Source organism: Diadema antillarum, unplaced genomic scaffold (genome assembly GCF_040938485.1).
Source record: "Diadema antillarum isolate AM-2024a unplaced genomic scaffold, OU_Dant_1.0 scf00000026, whole genome shotgun sequence".
NCBI classification, from domain to species: Eukaryota; Metazoa; Echinodermata; class Echinoidea; order Diadematoida; family Diadematidae; genus Diadema; species Diadema antillarum.
In genome coordinates, this window is record NW_027270915.1 from 1,664,021 (window position 1) to 1,676,832 (window position 12,812).

General features: G+C 39.1%; 2 protein-coding genes across 2 annotated transcripts; both read left to right on the top strand.

Annotated features, from left to right (window-relative positions):
• Positions 1-1,503: 1,503 nt before the first annotated feature.
• On the top strand, positions 1,504-6,438 carry LOC139734583 (uncharacterized). The gene is made up of 6 exons (XM_071645369.1): positions 1,504-1,678; positions 2,801-2,930; positions 4,365-4,562; positions 5,118-5,290; positions 6,040-6,326; positions 6,400-6,438. Exons 2-6 carry the CDS (start codon positions 2,851-2,853, stop codon positions 6,436-6,438), a joined length of 777 nt encoding a protein of 258 aa, XP_071501470.1. The 5' UTR covers positions 1,504-1,678; positions 2,801-2,850.
• LOC139734403 (uncharacterized) lies at positions 6,373-8,300 on the top strand. Its single transcript, XM_071645193.1, has 2 exons — positions 6,373-6,900; positions 7,121-8,300. Exons 1-2 carry the CDS (start codon positions 6,441-6,443, stop codon positions 7,903-7,905), a joined length of 1,245 nt encoding a protein of 414 aa, XP_071501294.1. The 5' UTR covers positions 6,373-6,440; the 3' UTR covers positions 7,906-8,300.
• Positions 8,301-12,812: the final 4,512 nt, after the last annotated feature.

The following is a 12,812-nucleotide window of genomic DNA, read 5'->3' on the forward strand; positions in this document are numbered from 1 at the left end:
CCCCCTGCCTTCTGAAAGAGAAGTCGAGTATCCTTTTGTAAGCGAAAATAATTTATGTTGAATTTTCTTTATTCATTCTTTATATCGTTGTACACATGTGATATTACAAGGTATAGTAGTCTTCTCATCCAGCCTCGACTGCATGAGCAGAAACTTCAAAAATTCATAACTTTAGAACGGATTGTCCAATTTTCCTCAAACTCTCACTGATGTGTTCTACTATTGTTGCTGCATTCACTCAACCCACATGCTATAAAGGTGACAAATCTTTGTCTGGCGACTTTTTTGTTGATCAATAATACCAACCCTGATGGAAATCTCTTCAAATTCATAAGTTCTGAAGTCTCCTTTAAGTTTAACCAAAATCTATATATGTAGTTGCCATGGCAACATACCACTTAACACTAATGAAAAGTATTTCAAACCTCTATACATCCCGTTGATCAGTTGTACCTATTCAAATGGAATCTCTTCCAAACTGGAAAATAGCCTCCTGTAACTAACTTCAATTAAAAACCCTAGTTTTGGGTTGCCATGGCAACGCACAAATCAACAATTATATTTGACCCCTGGTTTATACTCTTGGTACCTTCTATACAACGTTCATATCAAATTTTGTGAAAATTGAATCTTCCTACCTGGAGAAATAAACAAAAACATGATTTTTAGAAAAAGTTCATTGACCTTTGACCTTTGACCTTTGGAAATTTCACCCCAAATTCAATCAAAATATTTTACTTGTTCTCAATATTCTTCCTGCCAAGTTTTATCCAGATTGGATATTCCTGACCTGAGAAATAGCCAAAAAACCTATTTCACAAATAAAGGTCATTGACCTTTGACCTCTAACCTCCTTCCCAGCATCAATTTTCTTGGAGCACCCTATTTTTTGAGAAGGTACATCATGAAGTACCTTTGGTGAAAAAATCATGCTTTTGTCCGCCGTGTCACGATAATTTCACTAAGCCACCCCACTATATGGCATTCACCCGTTGCTCGCAGTGTTCAGCGTGGTGAGTTAGTCTTATTCCTCAGCCACGAGCTTGTCGAAAGGCTTTACCAATTATTAGTAAGTGGTACACGCAGCGTAACTATACAGTGTATTCACAACTTAATGACACGCGCCTTAAAATAAAAATAACAACAACAACAACAACAACAACAACAACAACTCAGCATGGATCAGCTGCTGTAGGTCAATCTACTCAGCAATAACCGTCATTCATGTGTGAATATGTGAGTGTTTGTATATGTGTGTGTGTACTGAACCTATGACCAAAGCGCATTCACAAACACTTATGCAGACTCCATACATGCTCTAGTACTGAACTCAATCATCAGTACGTTGAGTGAGTGCTCGCCTCGAACTCCGCTGAGCCACTACGCGAGCTTTGTGTGTGCTGGCGTTTGTAACTTGTACAAGTTGTGTGTGTTGAGTCTCACACACCCCGTGTATTGAGTTACTCACACGGAATGCATGCATGCACGGAGAGCTCACTCGCATTCTATCAGCGTGGGTTGAGTAGGTTTTGCTCATAACAGGACTTATTTTTCTCGCTTCGCGTTCGCGTGTAACATATAGATATCTTTGCCCATCTATACTAGGCAATTCTAAGCAACCAACGAATATAACAACACCGGCAATTGTTCTATGTTGAAGTAAAAACACCGATAATTGGTAAGTGAAGTTGTGACCTCCACGTGTGATGTGATATGATATGAGTCGATCTTATACTGTGCAGACAACATCACAGCACTGTGTTTAACATGTAAAGCTCTGCGCGCGTGCATTTACAGTGTTCCGATATGCTCATAATGGTCCTGCGGGGCTCATACTCACGCGGTATTCTGATGATTTGTGATAAGCTACTAGCGGTGATTAGCTCAGACTCTATAAAATGCTGATCTCATGAGCTCTCTGCCTCTATTTGACTACAAAATGTACATATGAGACGAGGTAGACATCATCTTATTGCTGCATGCTGCATGTACTATACTCAAATAGAAAAAAAAAAATCTTCTATCCGGAGGAGTCTTTTTTTAATGTAAATTAGATCACTCTCCTCCGTATGGGGGATTCCGTAGCTTACGACCAGACGCAGTCTCCGCGGAACATTTCTCCGACGACCAGATACAGACCGATCTTTCGGTCAAATTGGAAAATTGATTATGACATGTATTGTAATCTTTATGTTTTGATTGGTCTCAAATTGAGAAAAGCGGCGGTTGCGCCGGTTTGTGGTCATCAAAACTGTAACATACTCTCTAAAATAAAAATCGAGTGAAAATATTCACTCTTAAAGGAGTGAATTAAAAAAAAAGTGAATTTAGAGTGAAATTGGAGTGAATATTGAGTGAAAATGTTCATTTTCACTCATTTTGGAGTGACCTCAAGGATCACTCGAAGATTTTGGAGTGATCCCTGAGGTCACTCTAAAACGAGTGAAAATGAATATTTTCACTAAAAATGCACTCCAATTTCACTCTACATTCACTCTTTTTTGTATTCATTCCTTTAAGAGTGAATATTTTAACTCAATTTTTTTTAGAGAGTATGATGATAGGAAATGATACAAACTTTACTAAAGAATTTTTCATCGCAAAAAATGCTGTATCTTTGAATCCCTTCTGCTCACCAAAATGGAAATATGAATAGGCCCCTATATAATTACTATAAGCTCATCCTTGCTATAATAGCTCTAATTAACAGGTGACTCTAAAGTAAGTGTATGGGGTATCGGTATTTGAGCGTTTGGTATAACTTTTTCATCGATAGGCTTTGTGTCTCCTTTTCTCCCAGACGTCACCGCGAACTGAACTGCTGCAGGGTGCCGATATCAAAGGCCACAAATGGCGACGACTGGGGCATCTTCCGAGGAGGCTGACATTACCGAGCAGCAGCGTCGTTATAATGATTTTGTTGCCCTTTTGTAAGTGGACATTTCAATTGTTGTCGTTTTTTCCTCTTCCCACTCCCCCGATCAGTTTTCCAACAACGTAGTTCACAATCATTATCATGTGCATATTGATATACAAATACCATTCTTTTTTTCTCATTTTGTAAGGCTGTTAACTCGTTTTCAAAGTGGCATAATGCTTTTAAAAGCTTGCCTGACGTACTAGTAACATATTCAGGGAATCCGTGTTCATAAAAAGAGAGAACTTGCGTTTAAAGACCGATGATAAGAATGGTGCTTTTTAGAATTTACTGCCTGACAGTGATTCTTTTTGGGACATTTTAGGTCATAGGGTGAAAGGTCAAGATCAAATTCTCAAAATTTCACTATTTCCCCATCATGTATGCAATGCTCGAAGATATTATTATATTTATAATTATTATCATTATTATTATTATTTTATATGCATGTACTATCAGATAAATATTCTCTTGAAAAATTGTAGACTATGGGATCAAAATATGTCAAAGGTTAATCAAAAATGCAAAAACTTAGTACATATGCATATTGTATACTGCCTGACATTGATTCTCTTGGGAATTTTTGGGTCATGGGGTCAAAATCAGGTTCCAATGCTACAATTCTACTATGTATTGCTAAAATGACATTTTTATGCATCCCTTGAATATTAATGAATGCATGTTAACTTTAAAAGTAGGTATGCATGTTAACTTTAAAAGTAGGTATGCATGTTAACTTTAAAAGTAGGTATGCATGCAGTTGTAGGAAAAGATTGTGGCCGTTGGTTCCCAGGTCAACGAAAAATGTTCGAATGTCATGAATTTTCCCACGTTTAAGAAACAGCTCAAAGTAATTGTCATGAAAGTGAATGTTACCATATTTTACTGATTAATTAAAGGGCAAGTGAATATGCTCAATACAAATTCATCCATCCAAATGAAACCCAGTTTAAGGAAAGTAAACACAACACATTTGGGACAAACGATTCATTTTAATATATCCCAATTATGTGAATTTAGCGTCTCACTTTTTTCAAGACGTACTCTACACACATGTGCAGAACCATACTTTATGGCTGAGGCATACCAGTCGTCATAGGGACATTTTCTAGGTTTGTAAATGGATACATTAATGCGTTAACAATCCTATTTTTTTACTGAAATAAAAAAAAAAGGCTTCCTCTCAGATGCAGGCGCTAGCAAGCACAGTTGTAATGATTCCATTATTGACGATTATGGATACATCACGGATATGTTATCTAAATTAATTTAAAAAAAAACAACATGCTTGTTTGTACAAATGACCTTTCTGCTCATGCGCGAAGTGGAACTGTAAACTGGCTCATTTCATTTTGTGTCACTGTTACCAAGTCTTTGTCAGTATATAAAAAAAGATATGAATGCCTTCATCCTGTGTCAATACGTTCGCAAATATCATTCAATGCAGGCAACCGCGTACTCCCACTTTTCGTCAGAATGAGCGTGACGCCCTGGTCGAGCTCGTGTGCGAGTACTTCAACGTCGAAAAGAACGGCAAGCTGGTGAGATTGACCTTCCGGAAGGACAACAGGCAGGTTCCGTCCGGTAAGCTGGCCTGGCAGGAAATCGCCGCTCGATTCAACAGCAACCCCAACTTCTCAAAGAGGTATACAGAATATTCCAGAATATTCTATTTCTCGAAAAAAAAGAATATTTCAGAATATTCTATTTGTCGAACAAAGAACGCGTTTCATTGCACACTGCCACTAACTGCTTATTAAAAAACCCCCATTCGATTAAGATTGTGCATTACTATAGACCCTCTACATGACATTTCAATCGTTGATATGTATCCCTTATTCAAGTATATAGGGCATCCTTTAATTTACACGTATGATTACTCTGTCGTTAAATGAGATATATATGAAGTTCGTTTTGTATAGAATAAGATTTTGTCTCGAAGTGCTTTATTGATTTATTCTCTTGATCTGATAGGATATGAATATGCAATAGAATATTTATTTTCCCTTTGTATGTATGTATTTATGCAGTTCAGTTTAAAGATAAATTTGTCGGATACTTCAATGATTGTCAGTTATAGATTTTATGCACATTATCACTGAACAACAAAAAAGTGAAGTGTGAGAAAATTGTGAAATTATAGAGGTCTTGTCATGGTTACTATTATGAAGTACCTTTTGCTTGCATCGCGCTGGTACAGGGAGGTTCAGCAGCTCCGGAAATGTTGGATGAACATGCGCACCCGGGACAACTTCACGCCGGGCCAGCGGCTGCGCTTGGGCCTTGACCAAACCGGCAAGAAGCGTCGAACGATCAACAGTAAACTCCGCAGTCTGTCGGGACAAATTCCTCAGATACGGATAACCAAAATCAGTAGGTAGCGGATTCTATAAATCGTTCTGCAGTTTCACATGATACTTGTAAACACGCCGTTGACGCTTTCAGAAAAAAAATCCACAAAAGATTAGACTTTGTCAGTCTTTGGCTAGCTCTTTTTCACCGAGGGGCCTCAAGGTGTCATGAAAATCATTTTGTTTGTTTTGTTTTGGTTTTGTTTGGCTTGGTTTTTGCTCGTTTTGCAACATAATATTACAAAGTTAGCACTTAATATTGGTGCGAAACATATCTTCAGTTTAATCAAAGAGAGAAGGGTAACTATTGAAAGACCATAGGGAAACATGAATCGTAACAGTTTTATTATAGTACTCTCGAAATTGAAGGAAACAAGATGAAAGCGCTTACATTTTGTCGTCATATCGACCGGTAGGGCTCAAGAACTCTGTGAATATAACAAAGGAAAACCTATCAATGTGACGTTTATCATCTTATTCATTCTTTGATAGGTTTCGTGATTTCTGGAATTATTGGGTATTGATTATGTAATTTCAACTTTTATAATTATGTCCAAATATGGAAAAACAGAATTCAAGAGTTTATGAAATGCTGAATCATGCCCCAAACTTATTTGTCTCCTCTATTTGACTGAAAAACTACTGAACGTATTGCTCTCTTACTAGAATATAACCTTAATCCCTATGGTAACGTTACAAAAAAGAAGAAGTGATATTTAAATAGAAAAAGCAATACAGTTTACCGCAATTGTCCCTTGCTTCTAATTTCAGATACGGGTTCGGGGGTACCACAAGTTGGTAGCATCCGCTCTCGACAGCAGCAGTATCGAAGGCGACCCCCCTCTAGGGCTGGGAGACCAACGGTGTCCCGAGGCCCTCAAAAAGTCGAATGCCATCAGACTGTCACTCATGTGTACGACTTGACAGAGGGTGTCAATGTACCGAGTAGCCAACATCTCGTAGCTGGTGGCAGGACCGACCAAAATCATCGATTCGTACAGAACCGGCCCACTGCTCGCACCTTGGACCATGTTAGACACGAACAGCAAGTGCACAAGGTCAGCCATGGTCCAACGATGGGAGGATTGCAAGATGTGAGCGTTACATCTAGAAGGTCGCCCGTTTCCTCAGGGCAGGATTTTCGGGGACAGCAGCAGGTGGTACCGGTAAGAATGTTTCGGAACACAAACAGCACCATGTCTACTCCGAATCTTGGGGCGCTCCGACAGACCGAACCGAACGTTTGTCCTTCGTCCTTCGCCTCGCAGCGGCCCACCACCGTACACCACCGCGGGGACTACCACGACACTGCGATCTCAAGTCAGACCGATGTCGTACCAGGGGTGCATGCCATCCATGAAAGCGACATGGAATACCCCATTCAGATTGGATTGCTGCCAACTGAGGTCTCTAACGATTTGACCGGTGCAGATTCCAGTGCCTTAGATGGGCGTCATGATCCAAATAGCGGCACCGGACTCCTTAATGAACTATTACTGGCCCCAGTGGAAAGCGGACCCGTGATTCTCAGTGTGACCAGTATTCCTGGCAGTGGTCCGGAAGAAGATGCTCCCATCATGGATGACATCACCAGTGACATGGACGAAGTTGAAATTGTGATCAAAAGTGAAGGTTAGAACTGTATCTTCAGCTTGTATAATATATTTATTGTTAAAATGAGACTTGTTTGTAGAATGAATGATATCTGTCCATAGCGTTTTGTATGTTTACCTGTCCTACAATTGCATCACGCACTCTAGGGCATTTCTTTGGGCACACGCTTTCCGTAAGAGATATTTGAATAAACGTGTAAATGTTTTAATGCTAAACATTATCTTCTCAACCTTTGCAGATAATGATGAATCGTCCGCCACCGCTGTTTCGCTACCAAGATCGTCCCAGGAAATGTTTCAGCAAACTCAGGGGAGCATCTGTGGTGATCAACTCGTCAGAAGAGTAAACAGCAACCAGGAGCGGCGAGGCACTATCAGGACATTAGTCTCCGAGGGTTCACAGAGAACCAGTAACCATGCAGATAGAGCCTCCCATGCTAGAGACAGCGGGCAGCAAGCAATGTCCAGTGGTAGTCAACAAAGACGCACCGACGACGACATACAGCGACAACAAGGTCATCGTGTTGCATCAGAAGAGCAGCGCGTCATCAACGCAAATTCCTTTCACGTGGGCCAAAATGACGTATCCAGAGAAAGCCGCTCGGGAAACGACGGTAGGTCCGGACAAATTAGTTCTAAGCGCAAAGAGTCTTCCACGAAATCAAAGGCGACCGCAAGTGACTCGGCCCCAGAAGCAAATAATCCCCGTGCGTCAGGGTCGATCGGTGCCGGCCGCGGTCGTGACAGAGGACACAGCGAGAAGTTACACTCGTCTTTGGAGGAAGAGAAGAAAGCGAGGTTGGATATTTTGCGCTATCAAGCGATGAAGGCTCTTGAGGAAGCCGAGCAGGCTCGGTGCCGCCGAGAACTCATCGAAGTAGAGTTGGCGTCAGCGAAGCAACAGATGGAGCTGAGCCGACTCCGGCAGGAGGCGGAGATCGAACTGATTCGACAACAGGTGCGACAGGAGAAGGCCAAGGCTGATAAGATGACGGCCTCTCAAGCTTCCAGTTCCAACTCGTAGTCAAAGTGGCAAAAAACGAGTGTGCAATGACACATTCCTATTACAAACTCGTTATCTTCTGTCAGTACTTAGTTATCGGTGCTAAAGTTTTACGTCAGGACCGCATTAAAGGAACCCATATTTCCTGTCTCTCTGAAATGATGTACTTCTCTTCGTTTTCTCTGTCTTTCATAGACACATATCTCTTCACATCGTGGAGTAACATCTATGGTTTGTCCCGTACTCACAGAGAAAATGTTCAAAATGTATTAAGTCAATTCTAATTCTGACCCTCTCCAACGAATACATTTCATGTACATGTAGGTGTTTTGTGAGAGTAGAACGAGCAGTAGCTGGGCCATCCAGTTCCATCCATTACGGCAGTATCGTGTTGGTTGGTACTGTATTATTTCAGTTTAGACGGAAAATATGTGCATGTGCAAAGTTCTATGAAAGGCACAATGTGATTGCCGACAAAACGTGACTCCAAATTCTTAGAGTGCATCGCATCCACTTCATTCTTGATTTCCCTCCAATGAAAACACACGCACAAACACACATAGCGGTCAATGCTGCTAATAATGATCTTCTGTTTCTCAACAACCTCATGCGTATTACTCAGCATCGTCTTCAGCATGTCACCACAACTCTCTTGCCACAAGATCATCTTGATGAACATGAACTCCGGACATCCCATCCTTATTATTATTGGACAACTTTCTGCTTTGTGACATCATAATATCACCTCAAGTGATTTGCATTGTATGTGACCGTATCCGATTTCAATGTTCCTGAAATACAGTACATACATTGTATGAACATTGAAATGTCTGCCACTTTGTAATTCATACCCGAAGTTGTCTGATCTGTGGTTACTTGTGCTCTGTTATTGAAAGCCAACGTGAACATGGAGTAATAGTCATAATTATATCTTTCGGTAGAATTTTGATATACCTGCATTAAACAAAAATGCTCTTGTTTGTTCAAAGCCCTGTGTACGTCAACAACAACACACTTTCATTTCGGAGTTTGAACACTTGTAGTACACTGTATATTGGTCATTAGAGTGAGTCAACGCGGTCGTGGCTAAGAAACGTTTAACTGCAGCAGCACTCACGGGACTGCCCGAGGCTAATGAAAATGATTAATAATTACAGTAAATAACAAGTCGGTAACTTTCACCTTTGGTGAGCTCTTCGTCCGGTGAGATTTGACTTTCATGCATGTTTGTGTCACCCATCGTAGCTGATTCCTTGGGAGCTGACTCTTTCGAATATTAGTGCCAGTGTCATGCAATAAATTTTAAGCCATACACTGTGTACTAGTATTTCAGTGCTTGATTGTCCGCCTATAGATGGCGCGATTCTAAGGGTCTAATGGCCAGTGTCAAGTAGGAAGTGCCTATCTGCAAGTTAAAGGGACATTCCAGACGATTTTTATAATTTCACATCATGTAGTACATAAATCGATAACTCCATGTACAGATTTGTGGAATTTATTGTGGTTCTTGTCCAGAGAAACAATACTTTGAAAAACCTTAAACAAATTACACTGAACAAGGGTGATGACATAGGAGGTTCACATAATTATTTCAGAAAATGTAGCAGTGTAATCCCAATGCAATACCGCTTGCTTGCAAGTTCACCTGTGTATAGTCTATGCATGCCTTCTTCTTTTGTTCTGCTTCCTTGAGCCCCAACTCATACATTCTTTTGGTGACTCTGCCATGTCATCATCCTTGTTCATTGCAATTTGTTCTAAATTTTGAAAATATTCTTATTCTTCATCCCAATTATCACAAATTCTGAAACTCTGTCCTTAGTATAACTAATCTATAGTTGTTCAAATGTAAAAGTCTGAAAATCATCCGGAGGTCTCCTTTAATGGTACGACGTACATGTAGTCGAGTTGACTCCACTGTTCAGAGGTCAGTGTTGACTCCACCTGTCCACCAGTCAGCAGATCCTTTTAGAATAGCACCATCTACTGACGGGCAACCAGTGGCTATACAAGACAACAAGTTGCATGCTAGATAACCCAAACTTTGCATTTCAGTTGCTATGGAACACTACTTATGTTCGGTATTGCAAGAATCACAGCCACTTATAGATTGCATAGATTCGAATAATGAGTCCAGTGTAACTTCCGGCTTTTCTGTCCCTAGATACTTGGTGCAGATTTCTTTGAAAAAAAAAAGGAAAGAAGAAAGGTAGGAAATTTATTGTCAAAATAGATTGCATAGAAGGAATTGAAAACTACAATGTACTCACTTTATTTCACGCAGTCCATTGTTATTGTCATTGGCAATTTATACTGCGTTGTTACTTGATACGGAAGTATGTGTCCCTCTTAGAAGTATACTTCTTTAGTATATGAAAAGTTTGATCTCAACATGAAATAACTCCATTCTTATTAAGTTGAGAAATATGCGTTTAAAGCTGCTAAAACACACTCACACACACACGCACGCACGCACACACACACACACACACATCCAGAAATGGTAGGAAATTTTGGGATATCCTTAGTCATAATTTCAAGAAGATTCCTTGATATGTTACAACTGAGATAAAACTAGGAAGGTTTTCTTCTGCTCAGTCAAATAGGCTTACTTTAATGTTTGAAAACAGCACTTTCGATTTTTCGATAAAACTTTTCATCTGAAAGGGAATGGCTAAATATCTGATCGGTGGGAATCAGAGGGAATGCTGGGGGATGATTGTTCCAGTCCTTGTGGGATTCATTTAAGAGTACATTATATACCTATTGTTGTGATGTGAAAATTATTTGCTTCAGAATGGTCTCATATTCAAGTAATGTGCAGTTTAATGTTTCCAGGTTAGCATGCCTGTACAGCGACGGGACAATGAAACTGCACATTACTTGAATATGAGACCATTCTGAAGCAAATAATTTTCACATTACAATAGATACATTACGTACTCTTAAATGAGTCCCACAAGGATAGAAACAATCATCCCCCACCATTCCCACCGATTCCCACTGATCAGTTACTAGCCATCCCCTTTAATATAATGATATTGGTTATGAATGTGGTTTTCCGACTCAAAAAGTGATATCCTCTTGTATAACTTGTAGCCAGTAGGCCTATCATCTCAAACGAGTTCTCGAGCTCCCTCTCTAGTCTTTTCTTTTTAAATAATTCATTTTTTTACATGCACATTTTACCTACATCTGACATTTTGACACGAAACGACACCCTCGTATCACTGTCCGATCCACACGCACGCACACACGTACACGAACACACAGACACTCGTAATGCGCGCAAACACACCGACCAAAGATAAATATACAACCAGACATCTCGATGCACATGTAAATGAGACCATTCAATGCATCTGACTTCTTTACCTGATTAAGCGACTTGCATGCTTGTCTGTGTTTTGCTCCATTTTTCCTCTTTATTTACTTTTAATGAAAAACTTCCTTTAACCCACGAAGTCCAAGAGTCCGCACTTATGTTTTGATAGATGCTGAGTCTTTTTATCATAATTATCATTGTTCTCATATTTAATACTTTTACTGTTAATGTATTATTATGATCTGTTCTGTTTTGTTTGGTAAAATATTGTTGATTTCTTGTATTTTGGGGCTGCAAGACACTAGTTCCATCAATCTTTGTTCAACAACAGCAACAACAACAACAACAACAACAAAATGGCAATAGAATCCCGAGGTGCCCATTCAATCATAACAATAATTATGATTTCGATAGCGAAATCGTCCCCTCACCGGGGTTCTAAATTTGATTTGAAAAAAAAAATCACTGATTGATATCATTTCGCATTCTGCCAAATTCACATGATAAAGAGTGAGTGTAGTGAGCCTGTTACTTTACATTGTGTTCGATATAAAATAAGTACAAAGGAGTTGCTACTGTGCCATTATAATATTTGAAAATCAGAAATAAATTCAAATGAAATAAAACGGAGGATGTGGACTCCCGTGGTGTTTAGAGAGGATCATGTATTTTTTTTTTATTGTTCAACATTCTTTATCATGCTTGTCATGAAACAATGTAACATGCAAAGTGTAGGTTTTCACCTGGAATAAGCAGGAGACACAAGGCACTAAATTTTTTTAAAAAAATACATAACAGACTCGTGTTACAATATCGCTACTAGATTGTTGCAGAATAATATATCTGAATAGAACATGTCGAAAATACTGTATCTTTGCATAACATACCCAACAATTACAAATACATAACCACGGAAGATCAAAATGACGTACATAAAACTAAATTAGTTTATACAATCAGATAATCTGTTATATTATCATTCGTAAAGACACATTCTATCTCAGTTATTCATGTTTCTCTCAGTCTTCTGTTTTATTAAGACATATTTGTACTTGTCGTTAGTCACGTGACAACTTTCAACTTTTCAACTTTCAACTTTATTTTCACCTCCATCAAAATGAACAAAGAAATTTATGTACATTGCATATACACGGGATATTTGTGATACAGAACAAAACTTGAAAAGGTACATAAGAAAATTATGAAAATGAAAAGTAGATGTGATTACATCTTTGTTAAATACATAAAGCGTATAATACAAGTCAACTAAGGATGAGGATGGAAGTGGAGGGTCCCATTAAGAAGCAAAGCTTGTACGATATGGGACCCTCAGAAAAATACACAAAACATCAATATAAAACACAATAAACGAACCGATGTCAACTGACATCAAAATGATTGGGAAGAGGAAAAAGAGAGAAAAGGAAAGGAAAAAAAAAGAGGAAAAAAAGAGAGGAAAAAAAGGGAGAAAAAAGAGGGAACTACAGCATGTGCCATCGTGGACGCAAGCAATCTGGATTTCATAATGTAAAATAAGTGATAAAATACAAGCTGGATTGAATGTAATGCAAAACATTTTTTATACGTAGTTATGTTGGTAAGA

What these genes read in the sequence shown, in the direction of transcription:
- LOC139734583 (XM_071645369.1), top strand. Translation starts at nt 2,851, where the DNA reads ATGGCGACGACTGGGGCATCTTCCGAGGAGGCTGACATTACCGAGCAG. An exon ending in AACCCCAACTTCTCAAAGAG is followed by an intron (nt 4,563 to 5,117) that starts GTATACAGAATA and finishes GCGCTGGTACAG; the next exon opens with GGAGGTTCAGCAGCTCCGGA. An exon ending in ACGAACAGCAAGTGCACAAG is followed by an intron (nt 6,327 to 6,399) that starts GTCAGCCATGGT and finishes CCGTTTCCTCAG; the next exon opens with GGCAGGATTTTCGGGGACAG.
- LOC139734403 (XM_071645193.1), top strand. Translation starts at nt 6,441, where the DNA reads ATGTTTCGGAACACAAACAGCACCATGTCTACTCCGAATCTTGGGGCG. An exon ending in AATTGTGATCAAAAGTGAAG is followed by an intron (nt 6,901 to 7,120) that starts GTTAGAACTGTA and finishes CAACCTTTGCAG; the next exon opens with ATAATGATGAATCGTCCGCC.